We start from the raw sequence: 17,102 nt of genomic DNA, 5'->3' as shown, positions 1-17,102 counted from the left end.
TATAAATTACTACTTTATTACATACTTAATTATACTAATTACATACTAAATATTATTTATAATATTGTTTTTTAACTTAATATAAATTTATATATAAGATAATGTACAGTAAAATAATATAATAATAAATCAAATGAAAACATACCCTTGCTTCATACTGCTTTTCTCTCGTCTCGGCCAATTCAGTACGAATAATTTCTCCAATGTATTCAATGACCATTGTATGTTTTTCCAAATCGCGTGCAGCATACAATCCCAAACCTTGGATCTTAGAGCGTGCTAAATAGACGTTATTCCGCCATTCTTGCTTCATTTTTTTGTACTGAGAACTTTTAGAATGAACAAATTGTTTCGAATAAGGACATGCCACTTCTCCAGCAACAGTTGCAGTTGGAACGAAGGCTGCTCGAGCTGAAGAACCTGTGCGCTGTGTGTGTGGTCTTTTCCAAGGAAGTTGATTTCGTAAACGAGCTTCCGTTCTCGCGCTGCCAGTAGGATTGATCGCTAACGGTAATTCTAATAAGGGATTTCGGCCGTATTTAAATCTGTAATCAGTTAAAGTTTCAATGCCTGGAAGACTTTCGAGAACACGAACGACCGCTGGTTCAGTAAGTCCGAATAAATCTTCGCCAGAAACATAACGCGGAAATAGCTGGACACTGTGCGTCGATCTTCGTAACTCGGCAAGAGGTTCAAGGATTCTGCTCCAGACAGCGCGAGGAGTGGCGTCACGCAATTCAACGTCTTCTTGTAAAGGTTCTTGTACTAGAACACGAAATTCGGGTCGACCAGAAACATCATGGATAGAACACACATATCGGCAGCGTTTATTTGGCCGTCTCATACTCCAATAAAATCTGACAATTTTGTATCCAACTGGATATATATAATTTGGTGTGTGGAAATTGGCGAGCTGATGTGGAAGCAATTGTCCGACACTTAAAAATATCAAACTTCCGACTCTAAGCAAATGATTATGTTCCGAATGATGCATCACAGCTGCAACTTGTCTATTCTCGTCACGATTGACATACACTCTTCTGTAGACGGAAAGTGTAGTCAGTTCATTATCTTTTTCGTTTTTTTGTACATGTTGAGAGCAATAGGTACTCTAAAATAAAATAATACATTTATTATAATAAATGTTAAATTCTAAATATTAAATTCTAAATATTAATGAATATTAAATTCTTTGAATTTGGTATTTAATATATATTCTTATAATGATCTTTACCTTATTTTTATAAAAAACACAGCCATCTTTAACAGCGCAGCCAAGGTGGTACACATTGGTACAACGCATTTTAAAACATTTTACAGTAGCTCCTGGTTTCTCGCAAAGAATACAATTTAATACAAGACTATGTTGCAAAGCAGTATCGAGATTCATCAAGGCACCATTTACAGTTTCATATACATTTTCCGACCAAAGAGCACAGTTTAAATGTACCCATTTGTCGACGTCAAAATTGAGTAATCTAGCAGGACCATCGGCTGTACCATCACCTTGACTGTGACAAAACATGCATCGTCGACTATCTTCCGCCTTAGCAGGTACTACGGTTACTCCCATACGGAAAAGCATCTATAAAAAAATTTTATAAATATATTTTTTATTTTATATTATAAATCTTATTTAAATGTTATATATATTTAAATCTTAATTTTAAAAGTATTTTTATTCATACTTCCGTGATTTCTTTGTCTGTTGGTTTTTTATATTTTGTTGTAGGTTGCATTAAGCCAACAGACCACGTCTTATACCGTAAACCTCTCCATACTTTCGTAGGTGGTTGGGGTTCAGTCGATTCAGTTAGAGATTCTTCTGTGACTGAATGTTTTTTTGCCCGTTTTTCTTCTGTGATTTCTTCTTTTGCTTCAAAAATATCATGTTCTTCTTTCTCTGTTTTTATCTTAATTTCTATTTCCTTTTCAGTTTGATCGACTTCCATACTTTCAATATGATCAATCGGTTGTTTGATCACATATTTTTTCCCTTTTTTGAAATCGTCATCCAATACCTTAGTATCTATCTTATTACATAGATGGTCTACTATTGTTGCAGCCTAATAAAAAAAATATGTTAAATTGTTTATACGAAATTTTATATATATATATATATAAAATATTACATATTATAAACTTCATTTAAGATTTATTTATTTAAACAATTTAAGTTTGAATTAAATAAAATAAAAGGAAAATAAAATAAAGTAGAACATAATTATCTCCAAACATGTTATCTGTTTCGCTTTCATTTTAACTAACATTAACTTAAATTATTCATAACATATATATAATAAATATATTAAATATATATATAATATATTTTTTATATTAAATATTTTATAATATATAATATTATTACATATATATATAATATATATATAATATGATTACCTTATCTTGTGTATTCAAAGGTGTTCTATGCATGAGAGCAAATTGCATGTAACAGGCTGCTGAACAGAAACATAATTCATCGCCGGGTTCAGCCTCTTCTTTGCTTAAAAATGGTAAATCAGATACTTTCTTTCTTATCAAGCTATTCAATATCACAACATCGCAATGACGACAGAATTTCGCGGCGCCATTTAAAATACTTTGTATATCAATTGGAGCTGAAAATTTAGACGTATATTATAATATCTTTCACTCGTTTGTAATAAAAAAGTAAATAAATAAATAAAAACCTTTCTTAGTTATTTTTATGGGATAAAAATACACACCTCCCTCTTTACCATCTTTTCCCTTGATTCTATAAAGACCTAATTTTTGACTAGGGGGAGTAGTAGTACGTTCTACTATCTGGTAACCAGTGGGAGGAGCAATATTTAAAATATTAGCCAAATCTTTAAGTACTCCCATTATGTCATCTGCAGCCTGACTATTCAATGTTAATGTAACTGTTACGTTGCCATCTCTTAAAGGTATTGGAGGTGATTTTCCAAGTCTATTTTTAAATTATTAATATTATTAAAAATATTTTCAGTTTACATAAAATATATATATGAATATGAAAAAAAAAATTTTGTTTCATACCGTGGTATTCCTAAATTCTCTTTATCCTGTTTGGCGATATCTTTACCGATATAAGTTGGTTTTAATCTAATTGGTATCGGTGATATTAAAGGTATTACAGGTGATACTCTTTTTAACCAATCTGATTCCTCATCCGATTCTTCTTCAATCAATCTTAAACCAGGAAATCGATGTATAAATTCTGGAATAACGCATTCTGGTGAAGATGAACTGACTATTGTATCAGGGGAATCCACATCGCGATTCATTGATAAGGAATTTTCTTTTTTATCGTCGGCTAAAAATGTAATATTTATATTATTATTAGATTTCTATTTACAAGAAATAAGAAATTATTAAATTATAATAGAAAAAATGAACTCAGATCACTTGTTTGTTTTCGTTTGTTTTAAATATACTAAAAATCATTGTATTAAATATTAATAATTTTTGTATTAAAATTTACTAATTATGAATTACAATAACTTTTTTGTATTAAACAATCGGCATATGAAATATTATATGAAATTGCAAAAAATTTTTTCTTTATATTTTATTCATTATTATTTGTATAAAAATATTTTATTTATTTCATTAAAGTCTGTAATATTTAAAATTAATTTTATATATCAATTTTATATGATCATAAAGGAAATATTATTATTATTAATAATAATAATAGCTTTTAAATAAAGTTTATTTCAATATTTAAGATATTAAAGTATTTTCCAAATCCATTTCTTTCTTTCATTTTAATAGATATACTTACAATCGTCCAATTTAAGAGGTGGAAATTCTTGATCATAAAATCCTCTTTGAGTAGAAGCGGGTTGTTGAGGTGGTAAAGGTTCCAATTCACCAAACGGTTGTGTATTATAATGATCAGATACACCAGGTAATGTAGCAGATCCATATGAACCGATTAAATCACCTGTCCTAGTATTATAATCCTTCTGACTGCTGATTTTCGATAGGTCTCCCGAGCCAAAGATAGGACAAACGCCATAATTTCTACCTAGAAGTGGTTCTAATACTGCCATTGGTTGAAGCTGTCGTAATTGTGCCATTAAATTGTCAATGAACGTGTCATAATCCTCGTCTAAACGGGATACTTTCCTAGCACGCTTTTTTTGAGTTGCTGCTGTCGCGTCCTTTCCCTGGCTTTGCTTCCGTTTCTGTTGATATTGTCGCCTTTTCATTTTCTTGAGATCTATAAAGATAAAATTATGTATGCATTTAAACAAAATATATATTTATTTTTATACAAGTAATAATATGATATATTTATTATTCTAACATTAATTAAATAAATTTTTATTTTTAAATATATCTTATATAGAAAATTATAAAATTATATAATTATAAAATAATATTATCAGAAATAAAGAATTAAATTTATGAAACTTATAAAGATAAGCATATATTAATAATAATCAATCATGTATATTTACATATAATATAAATATTGTATAAGTTTTAATTTTTTAATTTACATTTGAATTATTTTATTTATGTATTTACATAATATTTATATATTTATATATTACATACCAGTTTTATCATCAATCGATCCATCAATAAGCTCCTCTTTGGCAGTAACAAAGTCTTTGGTATCGGTTAATTGGGTAGGTGTACCACTAGATAGAACTTCATCGAGTACTTCCTTTTTGACTTCCACTAAAGGCACTGTGTGTTGTGCATTTGCACCCTGTGACGCCTGGGCTTGGTGACTCACTGTGTGAGACACCGTATGAGGCACTGATGGCGGTATTGTGTTTACATGAGGGGGTTGTTGCTGAGTCGAGATAATGGATTTTGGGGTAACTGGTATTTGAGGTTGAGTCTGTGCTTGCGTTTGTTGTGATGATGGTGGCTGCACGGTTGTAATAGTCGTTAATGATTGTTGTGTCACTTGAATAGTACTAGATACTTGTGTCGTGGATTGAATATTTTTACTTGTCACAGTTGTAATTACAGGTTTTGTTTGTGATACTGCTCGTGACACAGTTATGGGAGTTGATATACATTGTTTCTGGATTGGAACAGTATTACTAATAACGGCATCACTCACAGACTTCGCAGGTGACTGGCTAATAGTAGTTGATTCTTGCTTTATAGAAGTTGTAGTTTCTAAAGTTTTTGTCGTAAGCGGAACTTGCTTGGTCATTGTTATTGTTGGCTGTTGATTTGTTTGAGTTAAAACAGGAGTAGTTTTCGTAGATTGTGTAGTTATTTGTTGTTTTGGAAATGAATCCGCCATAAGTTGCTGAGATAAAACTGGTGCAGAAGTTGTTAATGGCGGTGGTGGTTTCGGTGGTTCTTCTTTGGTTGGTGGACTTTGCACTTTCAAAGGTATTACTGATTGAGATAAGAATGATGTCTCTCTGTTTAAAACTTGCTTATTACTAGTAGTCTTAGGTGCTGGTACTTCATTTAATAAAGGTGGTAAAACAGAGAAAGGAGTGGGAGGTACTGGTCTTGCTAACTGTGCTTCTAAGGATGGTACTAATGGTAAACTAGGACCTTGTGAAGAACTGGAGCACAATGTAGTTGTTGCACATGCAGTATTTTGGAGCAATTGTTTTAACAATACGTTTTGTGATTCCTCCATTCTATGAGTAGAATTTTTATTCATTTCCAACTCAGATCTAGTTGTTGATGGTTTTTCTAGCACCGACTGAGATTTGCAGTTAGATTCTTCTGACTCCTTTTTAGATGGTGTGCTCTGCGCCAGTCTCTCAAGATCAACATTTTTATTGTCTAGCGGCAAATGACTGGTTGATTTATATTGATTTTGACCAGAAGTAAGCTGAGAATGCAAAAGAGTTGGTGTTTGAGACAAAGTAGACTGAAGTATGCTAGTAGTAACACTAATGCTGTTGGTGCTTGTAGTTACTATTGGAGGTACAATAGTTCTGACACATTGCATGGATGTAGTGGCTGTTGTCGATGTAGAGTTTACAACTACGCGAGAAGGTGCCGAAGAACAGCTTGAACTTACTTGTAGAATAGCTTGTAAACTTTGTGTACGTTGTACAGAAGTCGCTACTACTGAGCTCAATAAATTACCAGCTTGTGTAGGAGCAGTATTCGTTCGAAGACCAGCAATTGAAGATTTTGCCGAATTCGTACCAGACAACATTGCATTTAGCATTGCATTTGACGTAATCGAGATACCTGAATTTGTTGGTGGCCTGGGAGTGATCACAGATGATGTTTGTAGGGACAGACTACTACTAGCTTGCGACTGTACTCCGCTAGAAGTGACTCGTAAAAATGATTCCGAAGGTGTAACCTTAGTTAAAGTAGAAACAACGCTTACTGTAGAATTTGTACTTTCTTTTGTATGTGGGATATAACTGGTTGTCGTATTTTCTAATTCAGATTTACTTGTAATTGTAGAATGAGATGTGGTGATAGAGGTCTGTAGTCGTACGTTTGTACTATTATGAATATTATTTACAGAGTTTGGTGAGGATGTACTGGTTGTAGACAGTATGTTCCCTACTTTTGATCCTGAGATCGCTGAGGACACCATAGTGACGATGGCGGTTTGATTTATAGTTGTACAGTTTGAATGATTTGTTTGTAAAGAAGAGAGTAATGTTCTCAACTGATGTGATACATTTGCAACATTGGACGTTAATTCTGTCGGTTTTGATAGAGGAGAGAGATGAGGCACTGTAGTCGTGCATTTCTGCAACTGTGCTATAGTACTCACTACTAAAGGAGTACTTTGATGTGGGATTGGTGAACTTTTCTTAGGGACAGATTCTATAGGAGGTGAATTGGCTGATCTTATTTTTTGTTCTTTTTCATTTGATAAAAGATGTTCATTATCTGAATGTTCTTGATCTAGATCCATTAAAGAATCTTGAAGAATATTTAGAGGCAAAGTATCTAAAGGTGTTGGTAATTCATATATCATACTTGATTTTCTGGATCTGTCTTCTTGAAGCATTTCACTATTAGCCATTTCTGGCTTAGAGGATATGATATTATGTAACATATCTAATATGTCATCAGATGATTCTTCCATTATACTCTTTTCTTCATTGAGACAATGCTGTATATAAGATTTACTACTTTCAATTTCTGTACATAATTCATTGTGTTTTTTTTCTTTTTGAGAAGTATTTAAATTGGTATTTTCTATAATGTTAGTTTCAATTTCTTTTGATTTAATATTCATTCTTTGAGGTTCAGAAGTTACATTTTCTTCTTTATTTTCATTTTCAATTGATTCCGAATCATTTTCTAAAATATTTACCAATGATAAATCATCTGTAACTGGAAATATTCTTTTCAATGAAGAAGCAGTATCTGTCTTGTTTTCTGAATGAGAATTCTCTCTATTTATAGTGTTTTCAGCAGGGTTGTGGATTGCTTCAAGCATACTTTCTAATTCATCAGTAGTATTCAAAGGATCATTTTTCTTATCATCAGATGAAGTCAATTCTTGATTCACAGCTATACTTGTAGTTACACTGACATTTAAAGTATTTGATTCCTCTGAATTTTTTGCAGAATGATCAGGTTCATCTTTTTCGTTTTTAATTTTCACATTTTTATCTAAAATTTCTAATTGATTTTCTTTTGTTATTGTAACAGAATTATTTTCATTTTCTTTTTTAGGAAGATCAAGTATGGACATTTTGGGTGTTGATAACGTGACAGATGTTGGTTGCACACTTAATACTAATTTTGTAGGATTATTTAAAATTTCCATTGTACTTGTAGCGGTACTTTGTACAAAACTAGTGAATTCATTCTGTAAATTAGATACTGATGTTATGATTTTTTCTGAAATTGTAACTTGAGGTCTAGAAATTTCTGTATTTGATGAAGTAATTTTGGATAATGATTCTATCTTTGTAATACTTTGCTGTGAACTAACTATAATGTTCTCCAAAGCTGTTTGACTGAGTTTAGCAGCAATTTTGGCATCGGCCACTATACTTGCCATTGTTGATGGTAGTTGTTTTTGATTATTAAAAGAAGAAGATACTGTTTCTTTCGTTATGCTTAAAGTTGTAAAAATTGGAGTTGATTTAATAGTTGTATCAGTCACTATCAATACACTGGTAGAAGTAGTAATGGCATTTGTATTATTAGTATTAACAGTTGTATTTGCACAGGATGACAAAGAAACTGTAGACCTACATGTAGATGATACATTAATATTAGCATGATGAATATTTGATGGTGAAATTTGATTATAAAGAACTTTATCTGAGAACAAAAATGATGTAGGACTTCTATTTGACTTTAATTCTTTTTGTGATTTTGATTGATCTTCAGTAGCATTTTCCGTCACAGTATTTTCTTTTGATGATTCGGAAACATTAATTGTATCTGTTTTTTCTATTTCTTCTGTGCATGATTCTTTGGATAAATTATCTTCAGGTGATTTTGTACTAGGATCAATAATTACTACTTCAGATGCACTAACAAAAGATACCATGAGATCTTGCTCAGGTGATTGATCTATATAAGATCCAGGCGATGGATTTACGCGAAGTTCTTCTTGATCAGGCGATTCCGGAGTATCTGTGACAGCTACGAGTCTTTTTCCTGATTGTAATGTCCTTACTATGTCTAATCTTAAACCCTTTTTATTTCTTGTATGGGAGGGTACCAAATCTTCATCGCTTAACATTGGTTCATCTGTCTGAGATTCAGGATTTTCTATTTGTAATATTTGTACTAAGTCGTGTCCTTGACTACTTTCATTAACTAATGCATGACAAAGCGAATCATTACTATCTGCTGATAAGTCTACGACCATTCCAGGCTCGAAAAGCACATATTCTTCTTGCATGTCACCTTCCAATGTTCCTGATATCACATCAACCAATTCAGAATCTCCAAATTGGTCTATAACAGTAATATCATCACTATCTCGTTGAGCTGTGGAACTTAAAGTCACTTCTGTATTTACAATAGTTTTGTCATCATCATAATCAGTAGTGTCAGGTATAGGTTCCATTTTATTACTAGGACTACCCAATGTTAAAGGTCCATTATCAGATAATGAAGTGGTTTGTTTGATTTCTAAACTTGTTGGTGGAGTTTGAGGTGGTGTATGTGAGTCATCATCAAAATCATTATAATCTGCACAAACTAAAGAATTAATTTTTGACTGTGGTATGCCAGTTTTCCTATGAACAACTACAGATGTGTTTGGTTTTTCATCTATATTTAAAAGATGCGATTCAGAAGTTTTTCCTTTGCTGGTTTCTGCTTTTGTAGACCACATAGGAGAACCGCCTCTTAATCCAAGTTTAATATATCCAAATCGCCCGAAGGGCAACGGATTTAGTGGATTATGAGGATTTCCTCCACCTCTATTTGTGTGATCTGTTGCAGTTGGCTGTTCCTGTGTAATAGACTGTTGTTGATGTGATTGTTGCAATTGTTGCTGTTGATCATTTGATACTGCATGATTATTTGAAGTTTGAGTTGTATAAGAACCATGTGACGTATGTGGCGTATGAGGGGTATGTGGTGTTCTTGGTGTTCCTGGATTTTCTACACTTTGTGGTCGATCTGGCATTGCTGGACTATTTCCAGTAGATTGTCTTCTTTGCATTTGCATAGGCGAACCTCCAACCATTGGGCTACGTGGCATAGGAGAGCTAGGTGGTTGCGATGTTGGAGGATGATGTGCATTGTTTAATTGATGTTGAAGCATAGGAGATGTCGAAGGATGATTACGTGACATCGGACTTGGTGGTTGATATTGTGATATCATTGGTGAATTTGGTGGATGAGGATGAATTCTGCTATTCATAGGACTGGGAGGTTGCGAAGTTTGATTTAATTGTTGTTGCAACATAGGTGATCCCATGGTTTGTTGAACCATAGGACTACGAGGCATAGGAGAACTTGGAGGTTGTCCATAATTCTGTTGCATTTGTTGATGAAGTTGCGGACTTGGAGAATTAGCAGGTTGAGCTACCATTGGAGAACTTGGAGGTTTTTGCATATGTTGTTGTTGCTGTTGCTGCTGTTGTTGCTGCATTTGCAAAAATTGTTGTCTCTGTTGTTGAACTATTTGTTGTTGTTGTTGTTGTTGTTGTAGCAACTGTTGTCTTTGTTGAGCCATTTGTAACGTACGTTGAGTCATTGCATTTTGTCCATCTTGAAGAATTGTAGTATCGTGCTGTTGTTGAATTTGATGTGAGATCTGTTGTCTCTGAAGCATCTGTTGATGCTGTTGATTCATTAATGACTGTTGATTAGGTTGTGGACTTCCAAGTGGGGAACGTTGTCCGTATACGATCCCTCCTTGCAATTGCATTTTGGGTCTTTGTCCAGGTTCTACTACGGCAGGTGGACGGACAAAACGTTGAGTGAGACTATGGACTCTAACTCCTTGATCTCCGATAATTTGTTGTGTATTTCGCGTATCCGGAGTAAAAGCACCTGGACTAGTTGCAAGTCTTCCACTAATAATTGCACGATGCTGTGGAGACGTCATTCGAGCCGCTGAAGGACCACATATTCCTGGTGAAGGCATAGCACCAGGGCTAAAAGGACTTTCTTCATTCTGTGAATGTGGAGTGCCAATTCTGGGTGACTGTTGCATGTTATGAGGTGATATCGTTCCTGGATTTCCTGATTGTGGATTACCAGGACTATGTTGTAATAAAGGTGTATTAGGACTATGTTGAATGATAGGAGTTGCTGGTGAATGTTGTATTATATTTGTTGGAACATTTCCAGGGCCTGGACTTTGTGAAACAAGTGCAGCAGGACTATGCATCGGTGAATGTTGAGAAGGCGACATCAGCGGTGAACATGGTTCGCTGCTTTGTTGTTGAGGTTGTCTTTGTTGCTGTTTACTCTGATATTCCTGTATTAGCATGCCATGTTGACGAGTTTGTTTGCGACTTGCATCTAGCTGTTTTTGTAATATTGCTTGCTCACTGGAAATACGTTGTAATTCAGCCGCATCATTTTCTGCCAATTCGTTGCCGGATTTTCGTAACTGTCGTTGTTTGCTATTGAGAGACTGTAAAATCAGAATAATTTAACTGTAACATGTCTGTATGATTTAAAATGCTAGAAAAACGAAAACGCCGCAACATAAAAACATTCTATCCTTACTTTTCGTATTTTACGCAGCTTTTGTACCTCAGTTTCGTAATACTTCAACTGTTGTGTCAACACTTGATGCTGATGATTTAGCCATTGCTCGTACTGCAGTTGTATTTGACGATCCTGTTCATTCACAATATTCTCTGGAGGTGTAGGCGGAGCAGGAATCTGGGAGATATTAAATGTGGCAACCCTTGCTATAAAAAATTTTTATTTTTATTTTATATTATTAAATCATTATCACATTATGTGTATAATATATTTCATATAAAATACTAATATTTCACAATACTAACGTTCTGGAGGAGTCTGAGTTGCAATTGGTTGTCTAGGCACCTGAGCTGTTAGTTTCGTCGCATCCGGTACTGCTTGCTGCCAATTGGTACCTGGAGCGGATGGTGGGCTTGATGTACAAGATGGCCTAATTACAGGAACTCCTCCAGGTACTGATGTAATTCCTTGTGGAGGAGAAGCAAGGGGTGCAGAACCCAAAACATCTGCATTAAATTGTTCAAACTCACTGTCACTTAGAAGGGATCCTCCGGGAGTTGTAGTATCACTTTGTTGTTGTTGTTGTTGCTGCTGTTGCTGTTGCTGCTGCTGTTGTTGCTGCTGCTGCTGCTGCTGTTTTTCTTGTTCTCGTTTTTCTTGCTCCAATAATTCTTCCAACAATAATGGTTGTTCCTGTAAATACCACTACTGACAGTTTATCGAATCTCCAACTAATTTATGAAATATTATGTGTTCCAATGAAAGGATTAAAAAGTGATATATAATTATATATATACTAAATTTCTATATCATAATATTTTATATAATCATTAATTACATATTGAAACAAGACACACTAATTATCCCAACAAATGAAAAAAATAAAAATAAATACAAACATGCAAATATTTTATTCCTAGCAATTAACATAAATATTATTTAGATAAAATGATGTTTATATAAAATATGAACATAAATTTGTAACTATAATGAAGCAAATTAATTACACAATCTTTGAAGCCTAATATTTTCTATTTAAAACATACATGCACACATAAAAATGCAACATTTTTTATTAATAATAATTATATAATAATTATAAAAAATCTATTATAATTTTTATTTTGAAAACAAAAATTATGCATTTTTTATTTTTTAAGTTCATTTTATTTTTATATTATTATTATTATTAATGCAATATATAAAGAACAAAATATTATTAATAAATTATGTAATAATAAAAATTAAATAATAAGTATAATTATATTATAATTTTATTAAAAGTAATATAGAAAGAAATATTTTTAATGAATATGTAGATTATAAAAGATATATATTTTTAAAATATTAATATCTACATCAAAAAATAAAATAGAAAAATAAAATAGAAAATAACATTAATAATAAAAAAATTTCCATTTTAACTTTTTAATATTATATATAATATATTTATTTTAGATGTTAATATGATCTGATGTTTATTCTTTGAGAAATAATATTATTTTTATCAACAACAAAATGGGAAATAAAAATGGTGCAAAAATATTAAAAATAATTTATATAATAAAATTTTTGAATTTTAATATCATTGCAGGTGATATTATGCTGAATGCTGAAAAGTCCCCAAGTCTTGCTCACCTGCAGAAGCAAGGGTCTTCGGTGAGGGTGAGGTGTCATTGCGGGCGTACCAGTATGTACCATAGGGGCCATTGGTGGACCCGCCACCGGTACTGGGTGCCCTATATGGATTGGGGGCCGCGTCATACCCCGCCCACCTGGACACAGCCCCATCTAGACATGCACCAACACCAATGCATTGCAAACACCCAGGCGAAAACATCATTTTACCAGCCAATACTTTTATATACTTTTATATTAAATTACTTGCCTACATCTTACATTCATAACAAATTTGAAATTTCCTATTCTTATTTGTTATTATACTTAACAAAATTTGATATTTTATATTATACATTTATGATAAAATTCAAAATACTATAAAATTATAAAATTAAAAATAATTTTTTGACATTAAAAATACAATATCCGCGTATATCAATTTGTATTGAATTATATATTAATAAATGTATCAAAGAATATATATATATATATATATATACACACATATAAAAAATATATATTGTATAAAAATCATAAAAATAATTGTAAGTAATAAATTAATCTAATATATACTAAATTAAGATTATGATATTTAATTTTTTTATAAAATCAAAGATTGATTTTGTAATTTGTGTTATGTTTTTTGAAAAGCGATCATTATTGACTGCAAGATATTTAGTATTTGTGGTTAGAAGAAAGTGTTATTAGATATAATTGCATAAAAAATACTCAAGATTAAAGCGATGCAAAAACATCAGAACATCAAGAATATGTCTAACATATACAAACCTGTATAGGTCCGGGATAAGGAGGTGGTGGTCCAGGATATGGAGGCGGTGGTGGTGGTGGTGGTGGTGCAAGAGGCATTCGAGGACCAATCATATGATTTACAGCAACCACTCTACCAGCAACATTTGGTACACCTGTTACTCTCATACCAAGACGTTGTTGCTGTGATACTGTAATAATAAATTTGAATTAGAAACAATATTTAAGATAAGTTACTTAGAATGTTGTTACTTAGAATTATGCGATTATGAGCATATTTTAATATACATACCTTGGATATGTGTTTGTGGTATTCTCTGAGGATGTCCAGGAAATGTAGATGGATAACTGACTGTAACAGTGTTAGTTGATGTAACAACACCAACTGCTCCATCAGGCGAAAGCAAGCGAGTTCCTGGAGGCATTGGCCTACCCATTGCTGCAGCTTGTTGTACATGTTGGTGCATTTGTTGTTGAACAACAACTGCTTGAGCATGTGATTGAGGCATAATCGTAGATGATTGTTGTGATGTTTGTGATGTTGCAGTAATAGGTGTTACTGTTTGTGCTTGTGTTGGAGTATTAGATGTTTCTGTTGGTGTTTGTACTGTAGTTGTCGTACATGTGTCATTTATGTCAGTGTGCACCGCATTCGTTACATTTAATTCTGTCGATTTTCGCTCATCATCCTTAACCTCCTTCTTTTGTTTTTCGTCCTTTGTCTCTACTTCAACTTGTTCTAAATCTAAATCAAGTATATTTGTTTTTTCACCACCAGTAATGTTGTCTAATTCGGGATCTGCATATTCCAAAATATTAAAATCTGCTCCCATTTCAGCTGTAACAAAATAAAAAATTAAAATTTAGGTTCAATTTTGGTATATAAAGAATATTTATTGTAATTATTTTCCCGTTAATCTAGTGAAGAAATATTTTAAACAAAAATTTAGTTTGCAACAAGTTACAAAAATAAAATTTTTTAAAAACTTTTTCGATTCAAATTAAAGTCATCTTAATGATTTTGAAACACTATACATTTCAGCATTATACTTAATGTCAAGATTTTTTACATTATGATTTTGAAATTACTTTGAATTTAGAAATCTGAAATAATTATGTAAAAATATTAACTTGTAAAAATAAAATTTTAAAACTATTAAATTATTATTGATTTATAATTTGTATACAATATAATAACAATAATTATAATATACAAAAATTTGAATCTACTCATTATTTAAATTTGAATATATTCATTATTTACATTAGAATAAAAACATTAATAAATTGTTCATATTATCATAAATAAATTATTTGATTTATGTATTAATAAAATAATAAATAATTTTCCAAGTTAATTTTATTAATAAAATATAAAAGAAAAAATTGATTATGAATGTAATATTAGATTTTTGTTTCTAGACATTAAATATCAAATAAAAAATTTTTATTGAAAAATTCTATTTTTAATTCATTAATGGCACATGTATTATAAATTAAACATGAAACCATATCAAACTTTTTATATATTAATATTTCCAATAAAATCAATATGTTAATATCAATAAATTAATAATATTCCAAATAAAATCAATTCAGATTTATGAATTAATTGTCATAGTGTACAGATCATTTCATTTATTTTGATATCAAATACAATTCAAGTTAAAGTTATATATAATAAATAAAAGTTAAAATGAATATCAAAAATTATATAATATTATTTAAAAAGATTAAGGTGATTTTTTATTGAAAAAAGAAAGTTTTTTAAAAATATTAATATTTATTATTGTAATTTATTGGAATTAATTGAAATTAATGAATTTTTGTTTAACGAAAGTGATTAACTTTGAAATAAATAAAAAACTTGAAAAATCGTGATTACTATTACTATAAATATTCTATATATTTAAAAATAAAACAAATTGCAAATTATTATATATTACTTACCAAGCAGTTCATCATCATCATCTCCTAAGTCTCCCAATATTGCACTTACGCCCTCGACCTCAACCATTGGTGCTCCTTCTTGCTCTAATTTTTCAAGTTCTGCAGTAACATTATCAGGAATTTCTGATGATTCAGAAGGACTAACTGTAGCTTCATTAACCGTTGTTGGTATCAAAGGAGCTCTTATACCAACTCCTTGATTTAACATTCTAATTCCCTGATTTAAGTTATCTTGAGGTGTTCGTACTATACGTTGAGTTATATTTTGTCCTTGATTGGGATCTATAAATAAAATATTTGTTAAAATATATAAGAACAATATCATATAATTTTAAATTTCATATACCTGGAAATCTTTGTTGTTGTAAGACATCATAAGGTTCTGTAATAGAATTTCTTACAGCTGGCATACGTGTTTGCAAAGTCTGATTTCCTTGAAAATGTTGAGGTATAGTTGCAGTTACTTGTGGTCTTTGCAAAAGCATTCTAGTTCGTGGATCTATATTCTGTATTCTGGCATCTATATTTCCTGCCACAGGATGTCTTGAATTTATTCCTAAACATATGTTAAGTAAAATTAATGAAACATCAAGTATTTTGTAATATTGTGATTGTGAAAATCATTTTCCATCATATTAACCACTTTTTTTCATTGATGTCTTGAATTATATTCAAATTGAAATATAATATAATTCATATAAGATTAAAAAGATATAAATCATCATTTTTCTTATTTTATATTTATTTAAAATGTGAGGTTCATAGTATATATATATATATATATTCATATTTTTATATTAAAAACTTCATTAGATTTTTTCATTTTTTTTTAAATTATATTTTAAAATATATATTTATTATTTTTTAAATATATATTTTCGGAATAAAATATTATTTTCTTAAATATTAAATTATAATATTTAGTTTATAATATTAAAAATTATAAATAAATTTTTATTTTTAAGTTGAGTTTTTTAAAAAAATAGTTATATTTCTCAAAATGTTTTCTATAAAATAGGTAAGTCTCGTTTTGTTATATTATTTCAATTAATAAAATAATGAACTGACAGCAATATATTTCTAGATTTTAGGTAAATAAATCATATATAATAAATAATATATATAACAAATATATAAAAACATATATATATGTTTTTATATATTATTATATTATTATATTATTATATATTATTATATATTTTTATATATTATTAAAAATTAATTTAATTATAATCTTCTATCAAGAGAAAAATATGGAAATATAAAAAAAAAATGGCATGGATAAAATAATTTTAAATAATGTAGGATTAAAAATCATATATGTAAGAAAAAATTAAACTATATCTTATGTATTTTTTTTGTCAAAAATAATATTATTATTAGATAAACAAATTTTTCATAAAGTTTTGTGATATCGCATAAAATTATAGAATTTCTATTAATGTAATAATAAGTAATGCTACAACAAAGAAAACATAAATTGATAATATATTTTATTTACTTTTTTTTGTTTGTATCAAAAGTAATATTTGAAAATGATATTTTTATCAAATAATTCTCCAAGAAAAATTTGATTATTTAACGATTTATATATATTACATTTGAAAGTTTTTCACAGAATTTGTGATTTCAACATGATCTTTTATTGTAAA

At 30.4% G+C, this 17,102-nt stretch overlaps 1 protein-coding gene across 17 annotated transcripts in view; it reads right to left on the bottom strand.

Moving 5' to 3' along the window:
- Window positions 1–17,102, bottom strand: part of LOC411466 (histone-lysine N-methyltransferase 2C) — a 31,311-nt gene that overhangs the window by 1,164 nt on the left and 13,045 nt on the right. For 9 of the 17 annotated variants that reach the window (XM_026445474.1, XM_026445479.1, XM_026445476.1 and 6 more), the window contains 15 exons: window positions 15,797–16,006; window positions 15,451–15,732; window positions 13,793–14,338; window positions 13,522–13,691; window positions 12,751–12,903; window positions 11,418–11,817; window positions 11,131–11,318; window positions 4,570–11,035; window positions 3,788–4,228; window positions 3,040–3,316; window positions 2,691–2,950; window positions 2,401–2,618; window positions 1,689–2,066; window positions 1,235–1,585; window positions 146–1,111 (listed from right to left, as the gene is read on the bottom strand). In XM_026445474.1, the coding sequence (XP_026301259.1) occupies window positions 146–1,111; window positions 1,235–1,585; window positions 1,689–2,066; window positions 2,401–2,618; window positions 2,691–2,950; window positions 3,040–3,316; window positions 3,788–4,228; window positions 4,570–11,035; window positions 11,131–11,318; window positions 11,418–11,817; window positions 12,751–12,903; window positions 13,522–13,691; window positions 13,793–14,338; window positions 15,451–15,732; window positions 15,797–16,006 (11,306 nt within the window). The remainder of the gene's footprint in view (window positions 1–145; window positions 1,112–1,234; window positions 1,586–1,688; window positions 2,067–2,400; window positions 2,619–2,690; window positions 2,951–3,039; window positions 3,317–3,787; window positions 4,229–4,569; window positions 11,036–11,130; window positions 11,319–11,417; window positions 11,818–12,750; window positions 12,904–13,521; window positions 13,692–13,792; window positions 14,339–15,450; window positions 15,733–15,796; window positions 16,007–17,102) is intronic. The other 8 variants (XM_026445484.1, XM_026445491.1, XM_026445485.1 and 5 more) reach the window with 7 other exon arrangements.

The sequence above is a fragment of the Apis mellifera genome, linkage group LG15 (assembly GCF_003254395.2).
Source record: "Apis mellifera strain DH4 linkage group LG15, Amel_HAv3.1, whole genome shotgun sequence".
Taxonomy (NCBI): Eukaryota; Metazoa; Arthropoda; class Insecta; order Hymenoptera; family Apidae; genus Apis; species Apis mellifera.
Note: the sequence above shows the minus strand (reverse complement) of the source record. Positions and strands in the feature narration are given on the sequence as shown.